The sequence below is a fragment of the Oncorhynchus nerka genome, linkage group LG12 (genome assembly GCF_034236695.1).
Source record: "Oncorhynchus nerka isolate Pitt River linkage group LG12, Oner_Uvic_2.0, whole genome shotgun sequence".
Classification (NCBI taxonomy): Eukaryota; Metazoa; Chordata; class Actinopteri; order Salmoniformes; family Salmonidae; genus Oncorhynchus; species Oncorhynchus nerka.
The window spans coordinates 16,781,039-16,802,807 of record NC_088407.1 but is presented as its reverse complement, the minus strand read 5'-3'; the positions used below and the strand labels follow the sequence as shown (position 1 = coordinate 16,802,807).

The following is a 21,769-nucleotide window of genomic DNA, read 5'->3' as shown; positions in this document are numbered from 1 at the left end:
CTCTCTGTCTCTCTCTCTCTCTGTAATGTGTTTCTCTAGTCTCTCTCTCTCTCTCTGTCTCTAATGTGTTTCTCTAATGTCTTCTCTCTCTCTCTCTCTCTCTCTGTGTTTCTCTAGTCTCTCTCTCTCTCTCTCTCTCTCTGTAATGTGTTTCTCTAGTCTCTCTCTCTCTCTCTCTGTAATGTGTTTCTCTAGTCTCTCTCTCTCTCTCTCTAGTCTCTCTCTCTCTCTCTCTCTCTCTCTCTCTCTGTAATGTGTTTCTCTAGTCTCTCTCTCTCTCTGTAATGTGTTTCTCTCTCTCTCTCTCTCTCAGTAATGTGTTTTCTCTAGTCTCTCTCTCTCTCTCTCTGTAATGTGTTTCTCTAGTCTCTCTCTCTCTCTCTCTCTCTCTCTCTCTCTCTCTCTCTCTCTCTGTAATGTGTTTCTCTAGTCTCTCTCTCTCTCTCTCTCTCTGTAATGTGTTTCTCTAGTCTCTCTCTCTCTCTCTCTGTAATGTGTTTCTCTAGTCTCTCTCTGTAATGTCTCTCTCTCTCTCTCTCTCTCTCTGTAATGTGTTTCTCTAGTCTCTCTCTCTCTCTCTCTGTAATGTGTTTCTCTAGTCTCTCTCTCTCTGTCTAATGTGTTTCTCTAGTCTCTCTCTCTCTCTCTCTGTAATGTGTTTCTCTAGTCTCTCTCTCTCTGTAATGTGTTTCTCTAGTCTCTCTCTCTCTCTCTCTCTCTGTAATGTGTTTCTCTAGTCTCTCTCTCTCTCTCTCTCTCTCTCTCTCTGTAATGTGTTTCTCTAGTCTCTCTCTCTCTCTCTCTGTAATGTGTTTCTCTAGTCTCTCTCTCTCTGTAATGTGTTTCTCTAGTCTCTCTCTCTGTAATGTGTTTCTCTAGTCTCTCTCTCTCTCTCTCTCTCTCTCTCTCTCTAATGTGTTTCTCTAGTCTCTCTCTCTCTCTCTCTCTCTCTAATGTGTTTCTCTAGTCTCTCTCTCTCTCTCTCTCTCTCTGTAATGTGTTTCTCTAGTCTCTCTCTCTCTCTCTCTGTAATGTGTTTCTCTAGTCTCTCTCTCTCTCTGTAATGTGTTTCTCTAGTCTCTCTCTCTCTCTCTCTCTCTCTGTAATGTGTTTCTCTAGTCTCTCTCTCTCTCTCTCTGTAATGTGTTTCTCTAATGTCTCTCTCTCTCTCTCTCTCTCTCTCTGTAATGTGTTTCTCTAGTCTCTCTCTCTCTCTCTCTCTCTCTAATGTGTTTCTCTAGTCTCTCTCTCTCTCTCTCTGTAATGTGTTTCTCTAGTCTCTCTCTCTCTGTAATGTGTTTCTCTGTCTGTGTTTCTCTAGTCTCTCTCTCTCTCTCTGTAATGTGTTTCTCTAGTCTCTCTCTCTCTGTAATGTGTTTCTCTAGTCTCTCTCTCTCTCTCTGTAATGTGTTTCTCTAGTCTCTCTCTCTCTCTCTCTCTCTCTCTCTAATGTGTTTCTCTAGTCTCTCTCTCTCTCTCTCTCTCTAATGTGTTTCTCTAGTCTCTCTCTCTCTCTCTCTCTCTGTAATGTGTTTCTCTAGTCTCTCTCTCTCTCTCTCTCTCTCTAATCTGTAATGTGTTTCTCTAGTCTCTCTCTCTCTCTGTAATGTGTTTCTCTAGTCTCTCTCTCTCTCTCTCTCTCTCTGTAATGTGTTTCTCTAGTCTCTCTCTCTCTCTCTCTGTAATGTGTTTCTCTAGTCTCTCTCTCTCTCTCTCTCTCTCTCTGTAATGTGTTTCTCTAGTCTCTCTCTCTCTCTCTCTCTCTGTAATGTGTTTCTCTCTCTCTCTGTAATGTCTTCTCTCTCTCTCTCTCTCTGTAATGTGTTTCTCTAGTCTGTCTCTGTCTCTCTCTCTGTAATGTGTTTCTCTCTCTCTCTCTCTCTCTCTCTGTAATGTGTTTCTCTAGTCTCTCTCTCTCTCTCTCTCTGTAATGTGTTTCTCTAGTAATGTCTTTCTCTCTCTCTGTAATGTGTTTCTCTAGTCTCTCTCTCTCTCTCTCTCTGTAATGTGTTTCTCTAGTCTCTCTCTCTCTCTCTCTCTCTCTGTAATGTGTTTCTCTAGTCTCTCTCTCTCTCTCTCTCTCTCTCTCTAATGTCTCTTCTCTCTCTGTCTCTCTCTCTCTCTCTCTCTCTCTCTGTAATGTGTTTCTCTAGTCTCTCTCTCTCTCTCTCTCTCTCTGTAATGTGTTTCTCTAGTCTCTCTCTCTCTCTCTCTCTGTAATGTGTTTCTCTAGTCTCTCTCTCTCTCTCTCTCTCTGTAATGTGTTTCTCTAGTCTCTCTCTCTCTCTGTAATGTGTTTCTCTCTCTCTCTCTCTCTCTCTGTAATGTGTTTCTCTAGTCTCTCTCTCTCTCTCTCTCTGTAATGTGTTTCTCTAGTCTCTCTCTCTCTCTGTAATGTGTTTCTCTAGTCTCTCTCTCTCTCTCTCTCTGTAATGTGTTTCTCTAGTCTCTCTCTCTCTCTCTCTCTGTGTCTCTCTCTCTCTCTCTCTCTCTCTGTAATGTGTTTCTCTAGTCTCTCTCTCTCTCTCTCTCTGTAATGTGTTTCTCTAGTCTCTCTCTCTCTCTCTCTCTGTAATGTGTTTCTCTAGTCTCTCTCTCTCTCTGTAATGTGTTTCTCTAGTCTCTCTCTCTCTCTCTCTCTCTCTCTGTAATGTGTTTCTCTAGTCTCTCTCTCTCTCTCTCTCTCTCTGTAATGTGTTTCTCTAGTCTCTCTCTCTCTCTCTCTCTCTGTAATGTGTTTCTCTAGTCTCTCTCTCTCTCTCTCTCTCTAATCTGTAATCTTTCTCTAGTCTCTCTCTCTCTCTCTCTGTAATGTGTTTCTCTCTCTCTCTCTGTAATGTCTCTCTCTCTCTCTCTCTCTCTGTAATGTGTTTCTCTAGTCTCTCTGTCTCTCTCTCTCTCTGTAATGTGTTTCTCTAGTCTCTCTCTCTCTCTGTAATGTGTTTCTCTAGTCTCTCTCTCTCTCTCTCTCTCTCTCTGTAATGTGTTTCTCTAGTCTCTCTCTCTCTCTCTCTCTCTGTAATGTGTTTCTCTAGTCTCTCTCTCTCTCTCTCTCTCTGTAATGTGTTTCTCTAGTCTCTCTCTCTCTCTCTGTAATGTGTTTCTCTAGTCTCTCTCTCTCTCTCTCTCTCTGTAATGTGTTTCTCTAGTCTCTCTCTCTCTCTCTCTCTCTCTCTGTAATGTGTTTCTCTAGTCTCTCTCTCTCTGTAATGTGTTTCTCTAGTCTCTCTCTCTCTCTGTAATGTGTTTCTCTAGTCTCTCTCTCTCTGTAATGTGTCTCTCTCTCTCTCTCTCTCTCTCTGTAATGTGTTTCTCTAGTCTCTCTCTCTCTCTCTCTCTCTGTAATGTGTTTCTCTCTGTCTCTCTCTCTCTCTCTGTAATGTGTTTCTCTGTCTCTCTCTGTCTCTCTCTCTCTCTGTAATGTGTTTCTCTAGTCTCTCTCTCTCTCTCTCTCTGTAATGTGTTTCTCTCTCTCTGTAATGTGTTTCTCTCTCTCTCTCTCTCTGTAATGTGTTTCTCTAGTCTCTCTCTCTCTCTCTCTGTAATGTGTTTCTCTGTCTCTCTCTCTCTCTGTGTCTCTCTCTCTCTGTCTGTAATGTGTTTCTCTAGTCTCTCTCTCTCTGTAATGTGTTTCTCTCTCTCTGTAATGTCTTCTCTAGTCTCTCTCTCTCTCTCTCTCTGTAATGTGTTTCTCTAGTCTCTCTCTCTCTCTCTCTCTCTCTGTAATGTGTTTCTCTAGTCTCTCTCTCTCTCTCTCTGTAATGTGTTTCTCTAGTCTCTCTCTCTCTCTCTCTCTCTGTAATGTGTTTCTCTAGTCTCTCTCTCTCTCTGTAATGTGTTTCTCTAGTCTCTCTCTCTCTCTCTCTCTCTCTATGTGTGTTCTCTCTGTAATCTCTGTCTCTCTCTCTCTCTCTCTCTCTCTGTAATGTGTTTCTCTAGTCTCTGCTCTCTCTCTCTCTCTCTGTAATGTGTTTCTCTAGTCTCTCTCTCTCTCTCTCTCTGTAATGTGTTTCTCTAGTCTCTCTCTCTCTCTCTCTCTCTCTCTGTAATGTGTTTCTCTAGTCTCTCTCTCTCTCTCTCTCTCTGTAATGTGTTTCTCTAGTCTCTCTCTCTCTCTCTCTCTCTCTCTCTGTAATGTGTTTCTCTAGTCTCTCTCTCTCTCTCTCTCTGTAATGTGTTTCTCTAGTCTCTCTCTCTCTCTCTGTAATGTGTTTCTCTAGTCTCTCTCTCTCTCTCTCTCTCTCTCTGTAATGTGTTTCTCTAGTCTCTCTCTCTCTCTCTGTAATGTGTTTCTCTAGTCTCTCTCTCTCTCTCTCTCTCTGTAATGTGTTTCTCTAGTCTCTCTCTCTCTCTCTCTCTCTCTCTGTAATGTGTTTCTCTAGTCTCTCTCTCTCTCTCTCTCTGTAATGTGTTTCTCTAGTCTCTCTCTCTCTGTAATGTGTTTCTCTAGTCTCTCTCTCTCTCTCTGTAATGTGTTTCTCTAGTCTCTCTCTCTCTGTAATGTGTTTCTCTAGTCTCTCTCTCTCTGTAATGTGTTTCTCTAGTCTCTCTCTCTCTCTCTCTCTCTGTAATGTGTTTCTCTAGTCTCTCTCTCTCTCTCTCTCTGTAATGTGTTTCTCTAGTCTCTCTCTCTCTCTCTCTCTCTCTGTAATGTGTTTCTCTAGTCTCTCTCTCTCTCTCTCTCTCTGTAATGTGTTTCTCTAGTCTCTCTCTCTCTCTCTCTCTCTCTCTCTCTCTGTGTTTCTCTAGTCTCTCTCTCTCTCTCTCTCTGTAATGTGTTTCTCTAGTCTCTCTCTCTCTCTCTCTGTAATGTGTTTCTCTAGTCTCTCTCTCTCTCTCTGTAATGTGTTTCTCTAGTCTCTCTCTCTCTCTCTCTCTCTGTAATGTGTTTCTCTAGTCTCTCTCTCTGTCTCTCTCTCTCTCTCTCTCTCTCTCTCTGTAATGTGTTTCTCTAGTCTCTCTCTCTCTCTCTCTCTAATGTGTTTCTCTAGTCTCTCTCTCTCTCTCTCTCTCTCTCTAATGTGTTTCTCTAGTCTCTCTCTCTCTCTGTAATGTGTTTCTCTAGTCTCTCTCTCTCTCTCTCTCTCTAATGTGTTTCTCTCTCTCTCTCTCTCTGTGTTTCTCTAGTCTCTCTCTCTAGTCTCTCTCTCTCTCTCTCTCTGTAATGTGTTTCTCTAGTCTCTCTCTCTCTCTCTCTCTCTGTAATGTTTCTCTGTAATGTGTTTCTCTAGTCTCTCTCTCTCTCTAATGTCTGTTGTGTTTCTCTCTCTCTCTCTCTCTCTCTCTCTGTAATGTGTTTCTCTAGTCTCTCTCTCTCTCTCTCTCTCTGTAATGTGTTTCTCTAGTCTCTCTCTCTCTCTCTCTCTCTCTGTAATGTGTTTCTCTAGTCTCTCTCTCTCTCTGTAATGTAATGTGTTTCTCTAGTCTCTCTCTCTCTCTCTCTCTGTAATGTGTTTCTCTAGTCTCTCTCTCTCTCTCTCTCTCTCTGTAATGTGTTTCTCTAGTCTCTCTCTCTCTCTCTCTCTCTGTCTCTGTCTCTGTATGTGTTTCTCTAATGTGTTTCTCTAGTCTCTCTCTCTCTCTCTCTCTCTGTAATGTGTTTCTCTAGTCTCTCTCTCTCTCTCTCTCTCTGTAATGTGTTTCTCTAGTCTCTCTCTCTCTCTCTCTGTAATGTGTTTCTCTAGTCTCTCTCTCTCTCTCTCTCTCTAATGTGTTTCTCTCTCTCTCTCTCTCTCTCTGTAATGTGTTTCTCTAGTCTCTCTCTCTCTCTCTGTAATGTGTTTCTCTAGTCTCTCTCTCTCTCTCTCTCTCTCTCTGTAATGTGTTTCTCTAGTCTCTCTCTCTCTCTCTCTGTAATGTGTTTCTCTAGTCTCTCTCTCTCTCTCTCTCTCTCTCTGTAATGTGTTTCTCTAGTCTCTCTCTCTCTCTCTCTCTGTCTCTCTCTCTCTCTCTCTCTCTCTCTCTGTAATGTGTTTCTCTAGTCTCTCTCTCTCTCTCTGTAATGTGTTTCTCTAGTCTCTCTCTCTCTCTCTCTCTCTCTGTAATGTGTTTCTCTCTCTCTCTCTCTGTAATGTGTTTCTCTCTCTCTCTCTCTGTCTCTCTCTCTCTGTAATGTGTTTCTCTAGTCTCTCTCTCTCTCTCTCTCTCTCTGTAATGTGTTTCTCTAGTCTCTCTCTCTCTCTCTCTGTAATGTGTTTCTCTAGTCTCTCTCTCTAACTCTCTCTGGAATGTCTCTCTCTCTATGTAATGTCTTACATAGTGCTGGAGGCCAGATTGGTGTCTTCGTGCTTCAGCTTGCCATCCAGAGCCAGGCCTCTCTTTTCTCGGTTGTTGGTGAGCGTGGGAGTCAGGGTGTACACCTTACAGAACGTACTGCTGGGGGACACCTGGTCACTGTGGAGGATGGTGAGAGAGAGAGAATTATTGATTATTTATTTCATATGTGATGGGTTCCTAGTCCCTCTTGTATAGGAATCCACAACGCTGGGGAAGCAGTAAGGAAAGAAGAGAGGAAACGAAAGGATCTGTGAGATGCTGGAACAGGGAGGGAGAGGGGCATTGAAGGGGACTAGACTGGGAGAGAATCCTTTTCATTTGAGAGAAAGGATATTGGGTTTTGGGGCCAGTGGCTTCTTGTGGAGGACTGGATAACAGGGGACAAGGAGGATAGTTATCAGATTGGGAGGTCGGGCATCTTGATTTAGGCCACGAGGGAAAGTTTTGGTGGACCAAAAATCAAGCCAGGTACTGGGGTTGTGGGGAGGTCTGGGTCTGGGAGTTCTGGGGGTTACGTCTTGGGCGGCCATTTTGGGTCAAGGCCTAGCCAGTCGCTCCTCCTCTACTCACCGGTCGGAGGCACGGCCCACAGACTTTTTGTAGGTGTCACATCTGTGCAGAACTACATCAGTCACCTGTAAAACTACAGTACAGGGGGGGAAACACTGACTAAGATGTCATAACAAGGAGACAAGGGGCTGTGATGTTACTAGACGGGATAAGATGAGGTTACCTATGGCCGTTGAGAAGGGGTAGATGGGGGGTGGGGAGGAGAGGGGTATTCTGGCATGGGAGTGCCAGCAGAAAGGGGGTTGGGTGATGTCATAGAGGGCCATACAATATGAGGTAGAAGATATGCAGAAATAATACAACAAAACTATTAAACACACTACTGAAAGTGAGTGTCTGTTTGGCCACACAATCTGCCTGCATTATTCTCTCTCTCTCACAGACGAGACAAAGAAGAAGAGGAGGATGAGAAGGAGACAGGGATGGAGAGAGAGGTTTGGATAGAAGGGGATAGGGATGGAGAGAGAGGTTTGAGAGAAGGGTACATGGATGGAGAGAGAGGTTTGGAGAGAAGGGGACAGGGATGGAGAGAGAGGTTTTGAGAGAAGGAGACAGGGATGGAGAGAGAGGTTTAAGAGAAGGGTACAGGGATGGAGAGAGAGGTTTGAGAGAAGGGTACAGGGATGGAGAGAGAGGTTTGGAGAGACGGGGGCAGGGATGGAGAGAGAGGTTTGGAGAGAAGGGGACAGGGATGGAGAGAGAGGTTTAAGAGAAGGGTACAGGGATGAGAGAGAGGTTTGAGAGAAGGGTACAGGGATGGAGAGAGAGGTTTGGAGAGAAGGGGACAGGGATGGAGAGAGAGGTTTGGAGAGAAGGGGACAGGGATGGAGAGAGAGGTTTGGAGAGAAGGGGACAGGGATGGAGAGAGAGGTTTGGAGAGAAGGGGACAGGGATGGAGAGAGAGGTTTGGAGAGAAGGGTACAGGGATGGAGAGAGAGAGGTTTTGAGAGAAGGGGACAGGGATGGAGAGAGAGGTTTGGAGAGAAGGGGACAGGGATGGAGAGAGAGGTTTGGAGAGAAGGGTACAGGGATGGAGAGAGAGGTGTGGAGAGAAGGGGACAGGGATGGAGAGAGAGGTTTGGAGAGAAGGGGACAGGGATGGAGAGAGAGGTTTGGAGAGAAGGGTACAGGGATGGAGAGAGGTTTGAGAGAAGGGAGGGATGGAAGGGTTTGGAGAGAAGGGTACATGGAGAGAGAGGTTTGGAGAGAAGGGTACAGGGATGGAGAGAGAGGTTTGGAGAGAAGGGGACAGGGATGGAGAGAGAGGTTTGGAGAGAAGGGGACAGGGATGGAGAGAGAGGTTTGGAGAGAAGGGTACAGGGATGGAGAGAGAGGTTTGGAGAGAAGGGGACAGGGATGGAGAGAGCGGTTTGGAGAGAAGGGGACAGGGATGGAGAGAGGTTTGGAGAGAAGGGGACAGGGATGGAGAGAGAGGTTTGGAGAGAAGGGGACAGGGATGGAGAGAGAGGTTTGGAGAAGGGGTACAGGGATGGAGAGAGAGGTTTTGAGAGAAGGGTACAGGGATGGAGAGAGCGGTTTGGAGAGAAGGGTACAGGGATGGAGAGAGAGGTTTGGAGAGAAGGGGACAGGGATGGAGAGAGAGGTTTGGAGAGAAGGGTACAGGGATGGAGAGAGGTTTGGAGAGAAGGGTACAGGGATGGAGAGAGAGGTTTGGAGAGAAGGGGACAGGGATGGAGAGAGAGGTTTGGAGAGAAGGGTACAGGGATGGAGAGAGAGGTTTGGAGAGAAGGGGACAGGGATGGAGAGAGAGGTTTGGAGAGAAGGGGACAGGGATGGAAAGAGGTTTGGAGAGAAGGGGACAGGGATGGAGAGAGAGGTTTGGAGAGAAGGGGACAGGGATGGAAAGAGAGGTTTGGAGAGAAGGGTACAGGGATGGAGAGAGAGGTTCGGAGAGAGAAGGGGACAGGGATGGAGAGAGAGGTTTGGAGAGAAGGGTACAGGGATGGAGAGAGGTTTGGAGAGAAGGTTACAGGGATGGAGAGAGAGGTTTGGAGAGAAGGGACAGGGATGGAGAGAGAGTTTGGAGAGAAGGTTACAGGGATGGAGAGAGAGGTTTGGAGAGAAGGGTACAGGGATGGAGAGAGAGGTTTGGAGAGAAGGGGACAGGGATGGAGAGAGAGGTTTTGAGAGAAGGGTACAGGGATGGAGAGAGCGGTTTGGAGAGAAGGGTACAGGGATGGAGAGAGGGTTTGGAGAGAGGGGACAGGGATGGAGAGGGGGACAGGGATGGAGAGAGAGGTTTGGAGAGAAGGGTACAGGGATGGAGAGAGAGGTTTGGAGAGAAGGGTACAGGGATGGAGAGAGAGGTTTTGAGAGAAGGGTACAGGGATGGAGAGAGCGGTTTGGAGAGAAGGGTACAGGGATGGAGAGAGAGGTTTGGAGAGAAGGGGACAGGGATGGAGAGAGAGGTTTGGAGAGAAGGGTACAGGGATGGAGAGAGAGGTTTGGAGAGAAGGGGACAGGGATGGAGAGAGAGGTTTGGAGAGAAGGGTACAGGGATGGAGAGAGAGGTTTGGAGAGAAGGGTACAGGGATGGAGAGAGAGGTTTGGAGAGAAGGGGACAGGGATGGAGAGAGAGGTTTGGAGAGAAGGGTACAGGGATGGAGAGAGAGGTTTGGAGAGAAGGGGACAGGGATGGAGAGAGAGGTTTGGAGAGAAGGGATGGAGAGAGGTTTGGAGAGAAGGGTACAGGGATGGAGAGAGAGGTTTGGAGAGAAGGGGACAGGGATGGAGAGAGAGGTTTGGAGAGAAGGGGACAGGGATGGAAAGAGAGGTTTGGAGAGAAGGGGACAGGGATGGAGAGAGAGGTTTGGAGAGAAGGGGACAGGGATGGAAAGAGAGGTTTGGAGAGAAGGGTACAGGGATGGAGAGAGAGGTTCGGAGAGAAGGGGACAGGGATGGAGAGAGAGGTTTGGAGAGAAGGGTACAGGGATGGAGAGAGAGGTTTGGAGAGAAGGTTACAGGGATGGAGAGAGAGGTTTGGAGAGAAGGGGACAGGGATGGAGAGAGAAGTTTGGAGAGAAGGTTACAGGGATGGAGAGAGAGGTTTGGAGAGAAGGGTACAGGGATGGAGAGAGAGGTTTGGAGAGAAGGGGACAGGGATGGAGAGAGAGGTTTGGAGAGAAGGAGACAGGGATGGAGAGAAGGGGACTCACTCTGCCTCTTCCTGTGCAACAGGACACTTGTACTGAGCCGTACTGAACAGACAAATGTCAGCATACTGGCGAACTGCAGCAGGGGAGAGAGAGAGGGTTAACACAGTAGGAAAACACACACACTGTAGGAAACACGCTGTAGGAGACACGCTGTAGGAGACACGCTGTAGGAGAGAGAGAGGGTTAACACAGTAGGAAAACACACACACTGTAGGAGACACGCTGTAGGAGACACGCTGTAGGAGACACACGCTGTAGGAGACACGCTGTAGGAGACACGCTGTAGGAGACACGCTGTAGGAGAGAGAGAGGGTTAACACAGCAGGAAAACACACACACTGTAGGAGACACGCTGTAGGAGACACACGCTGTAGGAGACACGCTGTAGGAGACACGCTGTAGGAGAGAGAGAGGGTTAACACAGTAGGAAAACACACACGCTGTAGGAGACACGCTGTAGGAGACACGCTGTAGGAGAGAGAGAGGGTTAACACAGTAGGAAAACACACACGCTGTAGGAGACACACTGTAGGAGAGAGAGAGGGTTAACACAGTAGGAAAACACACACGCTGTAGGAGACACGCTGTAGGAGAGAGAGAGGGTTAACACAGTAGGAAAACACACACGCTGTAGGAGACACGCTGTAGGAGACATGCTGTAGGAGAGAGAGAGGGTTAACACAGCAGGAAAACACACACGCTGTAGGAGACATGCTGTAGGAGACACGCTGTAGGAGACACACGCTGTAGGAGACACGCTGTAGGAGAGAGAGAGGGTTAACACAGCAGGAAAACACACACGCTGTAGGAGACACGCTGTAGGAGACACGCTGTAGGAGACACGCTGTAGGAGACACACAGTAGGAGACACGCTATAGGAGACACGCTGTAGGAGACACGCTGTAGGAGAGAGAGGGACAGGAAGCATACCCATACAAACCTGTGTATAAAGTACTACTGCAATACCAACCATCTGTCTCTCGTCTGGTCTGAGCAGAATCACGTTGTTGGAAACAAAGTCTGTTCTGAGAGCAGGCCTGGTTGTGGCTATATGTTGGAGTCGCGTCTGGGACAGAGCTGTGGGGATTTTACTTTTTTCTCAGCCGGTAATTGTCATGCAAATCATTGCTGGTCTCACAGGGCTTCATAGCCTACAAGCCATTGGTGCGGATCTTTGGAACATCTACATTTAAGAAGAAAATGTTGCTTATTTCAGAAGGTCAGAATAGCATACTCTGAGTTGTCCTTATCTGGCTGATCTGGCTATGACATATGGCTGTGGGCTACACTAGTTCATTTAGCAGACAAGATTAGCTTAGAATTCCCAAGGCATTATTTTATAGTATGAAGAATACAATTGAACATATCTGAATAAAATAGAAAGGGTCATTTTCCTAAACGATTCAGAGGGAGTTCGCACATGCAGCTATTCTGTGTTGAGCACTTAACAAATTGATAATTTGAAACAGGTCCTCCTGTAGGCTGACTTCAGAGTTAGACCCGACACGGTTTGTTTTTTTGTGCAGGCTGCACACACTTCATCAGTCTCTCATTCACAATTTGACAAGCACTTGATAATATTCTCACCCATCAGTCTATTCTCAATTTAATCTGGTCTTTACATACGGCCTACTAATAAATGTGTAGAATTATTTTTTATTTAGAATAGCCCACAAAAAAATAAACATTCATAGCATTCAAAACATTCATTCATAGCTATGCTAACCTCTATGGGGGTCTTTTTGAAGAATGTTTTGTTAATAATGAAAACGAAAATGCATTTTTGAATAAAGTCCTGAAGTGGTATTGATATATTGACGACATGTTTTGCATATGGGAAGGAACGGAAGAAGAGCTGTCAGACTTTATGGCATTACTCAATGACATTGACCTCAATCTCAAATTCACTGTTGAACGTGACACTCAACATGTTTATTACGTCGATATGTGGATTAAGAAATCAAATGGAACCCTGTTTACAACTCTGTATAGAAAAGAAACAGACAGAAATACTCTAATACAGAGAGACAGATTCCACCCTGGGCCATTAAAAAGAGGACTTCCTAGAAGCCCGTTTCTCAGACTGCGCCGTATATTCCACGCCACAGAGGACTATCTAGAAGCCCGTTTTTCAGACTGCGCCGTATATGACACGCCACAGAGGACTATCTAGAAGCCCGTTTCTCAGACTGCGCCGTATATTCCACGCCACAGAGGACTATCTAGAAGCCCGTTTCTCAGACTGCGCCGTATATTCCACGCCACAGAGGACTATCTAGAAGCCCGTTTCTCAGACTGCGCCGTATATGACACGCCACAGAGGACTATCTAGAAGCCCGTTTCTCAGACTGCGCCGTATATTCCACGCCACAGAGGACTATCTAGAAGCCCGTTTCTCAGACTGCGCCGTATATTCCACGCCACAGAGGACTATCTAGAAGCCCGTTTCTCAGACTGCGCCGTATATTCCACGCCACAGAGGACTATCTAGAAGCCCGTTTCTCAGACTGCGCCGTATATAACACGCCACAGACGACTGTCTATAAAAAGCAGTGGAGATGTGTATAAGGTTTCTAAGAGGCTATTCACCACAATGTGTGGATGAAGCTCTTCATTTGGCATTGGAAAACACACGAGATGAACTGCAACAGAAAGGACCCGCTAAAGCTAAAGAACTCTGTAATGTTCACCACCACATATACTTTGAACTCGCGCAAAGTGGGAGATGCTGTCAAGAAACACTGGCAAATCCACCACTTATTGTATATAGGAGAGGTCGCAATTTACGCAATAAATTGGCTCATGCCAACTGCCGGCCACAAAAGAAAACGAGGCAGGCTCTTTTACACCCTCTTCTGAATGGTCGCTATAAATGCAGAGGTGGCGCACAGTTGTTGGGGAATAATCAGAATTAGTTGGTAACATAGGTAAGATGTTTTATATTCATCATATGTTTGTAAGTTACTTCTCATCAGAATGGTATTTTTGTATAATACTGTGGCGAGGTTGCAGTTATCTGTTCTGTGTCAAGACTAAGTTGCATGGGCCGCAGAGAGGGGAGAGGTCAAGGGATCATCATGTGTAAACATATCTTTGGCTCCACAATGTCTGTGCCAGTCAGTGTGTCTCTGTGATCTTGTCAAGATAGGATGGATTTGATATATGCCTGTTGATATGGAGGATTTGTTTATGGTTCTGAGTTTGAGAAGTGAGCATAGTTCAGGAGACAAAGCTGAACGATGAATTATGCCTATGCTGTCTGGATATGTGTCTTTGCTATAAAGGATCTCAGTTGAAATGTGTGAGGGGCTCTCAGAGAATTCATTGAGAGACACTGAATTACCTGAGAGTCACAGGGTTATGATAGAGCTCATATAATTAAAGATGGACTTTGATAACTAACTCTGACTTGTGTGTGGTTTGCGCTCATGATTTGGTAAATAGAGGAACATTTCCACGACACAGTGCAACAACATGATGAAGTGTGAATATTTCTGCCACCCACACACAGGAAAACGGTTCCAAATAAATGCCATTATTATGTGTTCCACCACCCATTTTCCCCATTGTGTTTGTGGGATCTTGTCTACAGTTAGTTGCCGGTGTGCACACCAGTAGCTTCACGTTTCGTTTGTGCTTCATTGTTTTTCTTTGAGTTTTGATTTATAAAAAATATGTGCAACTCTACGCACGCTGAGCCTTGGTCTACTCATTACGACGAGCGTGACACTATGTATGTTATGTTGTGAATTTGAACATGAATTAGGTGCCTATTTAAGATTACGATGTACCCAATGATTAATGAAAACTTGCTATGTCCTCATTGTGGTTTTACAGACGTGTTGAATACGTCTTATTTACACACTTTATACGAATAATTATGAAATGCATATTGTTATATTTGGTAACACTTATTTGTTTTTCCTTTGCCTCCAACCCCCTTCGATGCGTGGAACGGATGTGGGTGTGGCTAGGTCTAGATAAGGGAACGGATGTGGGTGTGGCTAGGTCTAGATAAGGGAACGGATGTGGGTGTGGCTAGGTCTAGATAAGGGAACGGATGTGGGTGTGGCTAGGTCTAGATAAGGGAACGGATGTGGGTGTGGCTAGGTCTAGATAAGGGAACGGATGTGGGTGTGGCTAGGTCTAGATAAGGGAACGGATGTGGGTGTGGCTAGGTCTAGATAAGGGTGCTAATTTTAAAAAATCACAAATGCTCTGACGAAGGCCGTGAGGCCGATACGTAAGGTTATTAAAGATCAGTGATACTATCAAGAGCAGTGTGCGGTTTCCTTTTTTCTTCATCTTGTTCAACTGTTGCCAGGCACCTGCAAAACGTTTGCTCAGATGTGCGAGTGCCTTTTGAAATTTTTATTTTGAAAAAGTCCACAAAAAAATGAATGCGCAAAGCATTGTGTTTAATATTAGGAAAGTTGATGGGCCTATGAGGGCCTAGTGTGGGCCTAGTGTGGGCCTAGTGAGGGCCTAGTGAGGGCCTAGTGAGGGCCTAGTGTCTGTGGGTTATGGGTTATGGGTTTTTGCTTTTCCTTTCAAATAAGACCTAGACGACCAGGTGTGGGGAGTTCCTTACTAATTAGCAACCTTAATTCATCAATCAAGTACAAGGGAGGAGCAGACACTTTCCCTCCGTCGAATGAGTTTGACACGTGTGGATTAGATGGACAATAGAGTGCTATTTACTGGGCCATTAGTAATGACCTGTTATTACCAGGCCATTAGTAACTAGCGGTTATTACCAGGCCATCAGTAATTAGCTGTTATTACCAGGACATTAGTAATTAGCTGTTATTACCAGGACATTAGTAATGAGCTGTTATTACCAGGCCATTAGTAATGAGCTGTTATTACCAGGCCATCAGTAATTAGCTGTTATTACCAAGACATTAGTAATTAGCTGTTATTACCAGGCCATTAGTAATTAGCTGTTATTACCAGGCCATTAGTAATTAGCTGTTATTACCAAGACATTAGTAATGACCTGTTATTACCAGGCCATTAGTAATTAGCTGTTATTACCAGTACATTAGTAATTAGCTGTTATTACCAGGACATTAGTAACTAGCGGTTATTACTGGGCCATTAGTAATTAGCTGTTATTACCAGGCCATCAGTAATGAGCTGTTATTACCAGGCCATCAGTAATTAGCTGTTATTACCAAGACATTAGTAATTAGCTGTTATTACCAGGCCATTAGTAATTAGCTGTTATTACCAGGACATTAGTAATTAGCTGTTATTACCAGGCCATTAGTAATTAGCTGTTATTATCAGGAAATTAGTAATTAGCTGTTATTACCAAGACATTAGTAATTAGCTGTTATTACCAAGACATTTGTAATTAGCTGTTATTACCAGGCCATTAGTAATTAGCTGTTATTACCAGGCCATTAGTAATTAGCTGTTATTATCAGGAAATTAGTAATTAGCTGTTATTACCAGGCCATTAGTAATTAGCTGTTATTACCAGGCCATCAGTAATTAGCTGTTATTACCAGGACATTAGTAATTAGCTGTTATTACCAGGCCATCAGTAATTAGCTGTTATTACCAGGCCATTAGTAACTAGCTGTTATTACCAGGCCATCAGTAATTAGCTGTTATTACCAGGCCATTAGTAATGACCTGTTATTACCAGGCCATTAGTAATGAGCTGTTATTACCAGGACATTAGTAACTAGCTGTTATTACCAAGACATTAGTAATTAGCTGTTATTACCAGGCCATCAGTAATTAGCTGTTATTACCAGGCCATTAGTAATGAGCTGTTATTACCAAGACATTAGTAATTAGCTGTTATTACCAGGCCATTAGTAACTAGCTGTTATTACCAGGCCATCAGTAATTAGCTGTTATTACCAGGCCATTAGTAATGAGCTGTTATTACCAAGACATTAGTAATTAGCTGTTATTACCAGGACATTAGTAATTAGCTGTTATTACCAGGCCATCAGTAATTAGCTGTTATTACCAGGCCATCAGTAATTAGCTGTTATTACCAGGACATTAGTAATTAGCTGTTATTACCTGGGCATTAGTAATTAGTTGTTATTACCAGGCCATTAGTAATGAGCTGTTATTACCAGGACATTAGTAATTAGCTGTTAGCAAATTTGGTAGATAACTAATGGCCATCAGAGGGCAGTTTTGGAGAAGCATAGATACCGTGACTCACCGAATTTGACTGCGGTCATGACCCGTGAATGCCGGTGTGGCAGTAATACGGTCAACGTAACAGCCCTAGTCTGGGACAATTTTAGCATTTTAGCTAACCCTAACCCTTCTCCTATCCTGCTACGTTAATTATCCTAACCTGCTACGTTAATTCTCCTATCCTGCTACGTTAATTCCCCTAACCTGCTACGTTAATTCTCCTAACCTGCTACGTTAATTCTCCTATCCTGCTACGTTAATTCTCCTAACCTGCTACGTTAATTCTCCTAACCTGCTACGTTAATTCTCCTAACCTGCTACGTTAATTCTCCTATCCTGCTACGTTAATTCTCCTATCCTGCTACGTTAATTCTCCTAACCTGCTACGTTAATTCTCCTAACCTGCTACGTTGATTCTCCTATCCTGCTACGTTAATTATCCTATTCTGCTACGTTAATTATCCTATCCTGCTACGTTAATTATCCTATCCTGCTACGTTAATTCTCCTAACCTGCTACGTTAATTCTCCTAACCTGCTACGTTAATTCTCCTATCCTGCTACGTTAATTCTCCTAACCTGCTACGTTAATTCTCCTAACCTGCTACGTTAATTCTCCTATCCTGCTACGTTAATTCTCCTAACCTGCTACGTTAATTCTCCTAACCTGCTACGTTAATTCTCCTAACCTGCTACGTTAATTCTCCTATCCTGCTACGTTAATTCTCCTATCCTGCTACGTTGATTCTCCTATCCTGCTACGTTAATTCTCCTATCCTGCTACGTTAATTCTCCTATCCTGCTACGTTAATTCTCCTATCCTGCTACGTTAATTCTCCTAACCTGCTACGTTAATTCTCCTATCCTGCTACGTTGATTCTCCTATCCTGCTACGTTAATTCTCCTATCCTGCTACGTTAATTCTCCTAACCTGCTACGTTAATTCTCCTATCCTGCTACGTTGATTCTCCTGCATAAAGTCCTTTCTGCTGTACTCCAAAACCGTCAGGCCTGCCCGCAGAACAGCGTGAGGTATGATGATACCATACCCCCTGGTCTGATGATACCATACCCCCTGGTCTGAGGATACCATACCCCCTGTTCTAAGGATACCATACCCCCTGTTCTAAGGATACCATACCCCCTGGTCTGAGGATACCATACCACCTGGTCTGAGGATACCATACCCCTTGGTCTGATGATACCATACCCCCTGGTCTGATGATACCATACCCCCTGGTCTGAGGATACCATACCCCCTGTTCTAAGGATACCGTACCCCCTGTTCGGAGGATACCATACCCTCTGGTCTGAGGATACCATACCACCTGGTCTGAGGATACCATACCCCCTGGTCTGAGGATACCATACCCCCTGGTCTGAGGATACCATACCCCCTGGTCTGATGATACCATACCCCCTGGTCTGAGGATACCATACCCCCTGGTCTGAGGATACCATACCCCCTGGTCTGATGATACCATACCCCCTAGTCTGATGATACCATACCCCCTGGTCTGATGATACCATACCCCCTGGTCTGAGGATACCATACCCCCTGGTCTGAGGATACCATACCCCCTGGTCTGAGTATACCATACTCCCTGGTCTGATGATACCATACCCCCTGGTCTGAGGATACCATACCCCCTGGTCTGAGGATACCATACCCCCTGGTCTGAGGATACCATACTCCCTGGTCTGAGGATACCATACCCCTTGGTCTGAGGATACCATACCCCTTGGTCTGAGGATACCATACCCCTTGGTCTGAGGACATGCGTGTGTCTTACCTGAGATTTTCAACCTCTTGACTGTTTTGGTGGAGTTGTTGGTCGCATGGACATTCACACTGATAGGTTCTCCATGGTAGTAGAGCTGAGAGAGAGGGAGAGACAGAGAGGGGGAGAAAGAGAGGGGAGAGAGAGGGGAGAGAAAGAGAGGGGGAGAGAGAGGGGGAGAAAGAGAGGGGCAGAAAGAGAGGGCAGAAAGAGAGGGGCAGAAAGAGAGGGGCAGAAAGAGAGGGGAGAGAGAGAGGGCAGAAAGAGAGGGGCAGAAAGAGAGGGGAGAGAGAGGGGCAGAAAGAGAGGGGAGAGAGAGGGGGAGAGAGAGGGGGAGAAAGAGAGGGGGAGAAAGAGAGGGGAGAGAAAGAGAGGGGGAGAGAGAGGGGGAGAAAGAGAGGGGCAGAAAGAGAGGGCAGAAAGAGAGGGGCAGAAAGAGAGGGGCAGAAAGAGAGGGGAGAGAGAGAGGGCAGAAAGAGAGGGCAGAAAGACAGGGGCAGAAAGAGAGGGGAGAGAGAGGGGGAGAAAGAGAGGGGCAGAAAGAGAGGGCAGAAAGAGAGGGGAGAGAGAGGGGCAGAAAGAGAGGGGAGAGAGAGGGGGAGAGAGGGGGGAGAAAGAGAGGGGCAGAAAGAGAGGGCAGAAAGAGAGGGGCAGAAAGAGAGGGGAGAGAGAGGGGAGAGAGAGGGGCAGAAAGAGAGGGGCAGAAAGAGAGGGGAGAGAGAGGGGAGAGAGAGGGGGAGAAAGAGAGGGCAGAAAGAGAGGGGGAGAGAGGGGGAGAGAGAGGGGAGAAAGAGAGGGGAGAGAGAGGGGGGAGAAAGAGAGGGCAGAAAGAGAGGGGAGAGAGAGGGGCAGAAAGAGAGGGGCAGAAAGAGAGGGGAGAGAGAGGGGGAGAGAGAGGGGAGAAAGAGAGGGGAGAGAGAGGGAGAGAAAGAAAGGGGGAGAAAGAGAGGGGCAGAAAGAGAGGATGAAAGAGAGAGAACAAGAATGAGAGATAAAGGGGAGGGGTTGGGGGTCAATATACAGTGAGCTCCAAAAATATTGTGACAGTGACAACATTTGTTGTTTTGTCTCTGTACTGCAGAACTTTGGATTTGAAATTATTTAATGACTATTCGGTTAAAGCGCTGACTGTCAGCTTTGGTGGCAGGTAGTCTAGTGGTTAGAGTGTAGGGGCGGCAGGTAGTCTAGTGGTTAGAGTGTAGGGGCGGCAGGTAGTCTAGTGGTTAGAGTGTAGGGGCGGCAGGTAGTCTAGTGGTTAGAGTGTAGGGGCGGCAGGTAGTCTAGTGGTTAGAGTGTAGGGGAGGCAGGTAGTCTAGTGGTTAGAGTGTAGGGGAGACTGGTAGCCTAGTGGTTAGAGTGTTGGGGAGACAGGTAGCCTAGTGGTTAGAGTGTAGGGGAGACAGGTAGCCTAGTGGTTAGAGTGTAGGGGAGACAGGTAGTCTAGTGGTTAGAGTGTAGGGGAGACTGGTAGCCTAGTGGTTAGAGTGTTGGGGAGACAGGTAGCCTAGTGGTTAGAGTGTAGGGGTGACAGGTAGCCTAGTGGTTAGAGTGTAGGGGAGACTGGTAGCCTAGTGGTTAGAGTGTTGGGGAGACTGGTAGCCTAGTGGTTAGAGTGTAGGGGAGACAGGTAGCCTAGTGGTTAGAGTGTAGGGGAGACAGGTAGCCTAGTGGTTAGAGTGTAGGGGAGACAGGTAGCCTAGTGGTTAGAGTGTAGGGGAGACAGGTAGCCTAGTGGTTAGAGTGTAGGGGAGACAGGTAGCCTAGTGGTTAGAGTGTATCGGAGACAGGTAGCCTAGTGGTTAGAGTGTAGGGGAGACAGGTAGCCTAGTAGTAGAGTGTAGGGGAGACAGGTAGCCTAGTGGTTAGAGTGTAGGGGAGACAGGTAGCCTAGTGGTTAGAGTGTAGGGGAGACAGGTAGCCTAGTGGTTAGAGTGTAGGGGAGACAGGTAGCCTAGTAGTAGAGTGTTGGGGAGACAGGTAGCCTAGTGGTTAGAGTGTAGGGGAGACAGGTAGCCTAGTAGTAGAGTGTTGGGGAGACAGGTAGCCTAGTGGTTAGAGTGTTGGGGAGACAGGTAGTCTAGTGGTTAGAGTGTAGGGGAGACTGGTAGCCTAGTGGTTAGAGTGTTGGGGAGACATGTAGCCTAGTGGTTAGAGTGTAGGGGAGACAGGTAGCCTAGTGGTTAGAGTGTAGGGGAGACAGGTAGTCTAGTGGTTAGAGTGTTGGGGAGACAGGTAGCCTAGTGGTTAGAGTGTAGGGGAGACAGGTAGCCTAGTGGTTAGAGTGTAGGGGAGACAGGTAGCATAGTGCTGTCTGGTTAAAAAGTGAATGATATTGCTGCCGCCCGTAGCATTGAATGCAAGGGAAGCCAGCGAGCATCTAGAAAATCAGAGTTGAGCTAAACTGAGTGAGCTCAGCTGAGAATGGTCCTGTCGAACCAAAAACAAGTGTCACGGGAAGCCAGCGAGCATTTGGCTTCACACCAATCACAGAGAAATATGTCATCAACAGAAACACCTTGAATTGTTGCATCTCGTTGAGTTGTTGTTCTCCAGTAGCTAGCTAGCTAAAATTGTCCCTTTCCTAAATTAGCCATGGATGGAGATAGGGATTTGAACTTGTGGTTTTACTAAATTCTCTGTACTGGCCAATGATTTTAAAGGCAATTCTGATCCAACCATTAATTCATACATCGTGCCCCTGGCCTGAGAGGATGGAAGTTCAATATGTAGCTAGATGTAGAAGGCTAATGTTAACTAGCTGGCCTGGTGCATCGATACCCATGAAAGAAAGTTAGGCTAGCCAGCAAGCATTTTAGCCAGATAGCATAAGACAACAAAAACTTAAAGTGTGTACTGTATGACAGTCATAGACAGTTTAGGCAACATGAAAGAGGAGGGCGACGTTGTTTCTCTACAAGTAGGGTGAGACAACATATAGAAGCGTTGTTGGAGCGAGCAGTCGCATCCGCACTTCGGTCTGCACTTCGGTCTGCAGGTAGTATAACTTTTCATTACATTTCATTACATTTCATTATAGTACAACGGTTTGATTTGTCTAATCTTAGCAATTTCTTCTTAGCTAGCTACATAGCCGTCTTTGTATCAAAGATAATTGCGTAATTATCGTATTTCGTCGTCCTAACGTATCTGCCCAGCAGCTAGCCAGCTAGCTAACGCCCACCGTCTACATAGCTAGCTACATAGCCGTCTCTGTATCAAAGATAATTGTGTAGATAATTGTGTAGTCTAGAGCGATTTTCTAGGTTACCTAGCCAGCTATTGTCGTTCTTTTAACGCAACGTAACGTAATCAACACTGCTAGCTAGCCAGCTAGCCCCTGAATCAACAACGCAGCCACTGCCAGCTAGCCTACAAAGTCAACAACGCAGCCACTGCCAGCTAGCCTACTTCAGCAGTACTGTATCATTTTTAATCATTTTAGTCAATAAGAATAGCAGCACTGTAGAAACTATTACCCTCAACTGAACGACTTGATTAGTGTAGTGTTAGCTAGCTACATAGTTGTCTTTGCTGTCTTCGTATCCAAGATAATTGTGTAGTTTAGAGTGTGTAGTTTTTAGAGTGATTATCTTAATTTACCGAGGTTAGCTAGCCAGCTATTTGTCGTCCTTAACGTAGGAGACACTGCTAGCTAGCCAACAGCTAGCCAACGTCTACCGATTAGAACTCAACAACCCGGTCGCATTCCGCCTCGCTCCACAGGTAGTATCACATTTTCATTTCATTTCATTACAGTACAACGGTTTGATTTTTTTGATCGTAGCTAGCTACATAG

The 21,769-nt window shown here is 45.7% G+C and overlaps 1 protein-coding gene across 2 annotated transcripts in view; it reads right to left on the bottom strand.

The window, feature by feature from the left end:
* The window catches only part of LOC115125538 (arrestin red cell-like), a 159,165-nt gene that overhangs the window by 33,813 nt on the left and 103,583 nt on the right, over positions 1 to 21,769 (bottom strand). For both annotated transcript variants that reach the window (XM_065025290.1, XM_065025291.1), the window contains exons 9-11: positions 17,986 to 18,070; positions 10,023 to 10,095; positions 6,256 to 6,393 (exon numbers count right to left, since the gene is read on the bottom strand). In XM_065025290.1, coding sequence (XP_064881362.1) covers positions 6,256 to 6,393; positions 10,023 to 10,095; positions 17,986 to 18,070 — 296 coding nt within the window. The remainder of the gene's footprint in view (positions 1 to 6,255; positions 6,394 to 10,022; positions 10,096 to 17,985; positions 18,071 to 21,769) is intronic.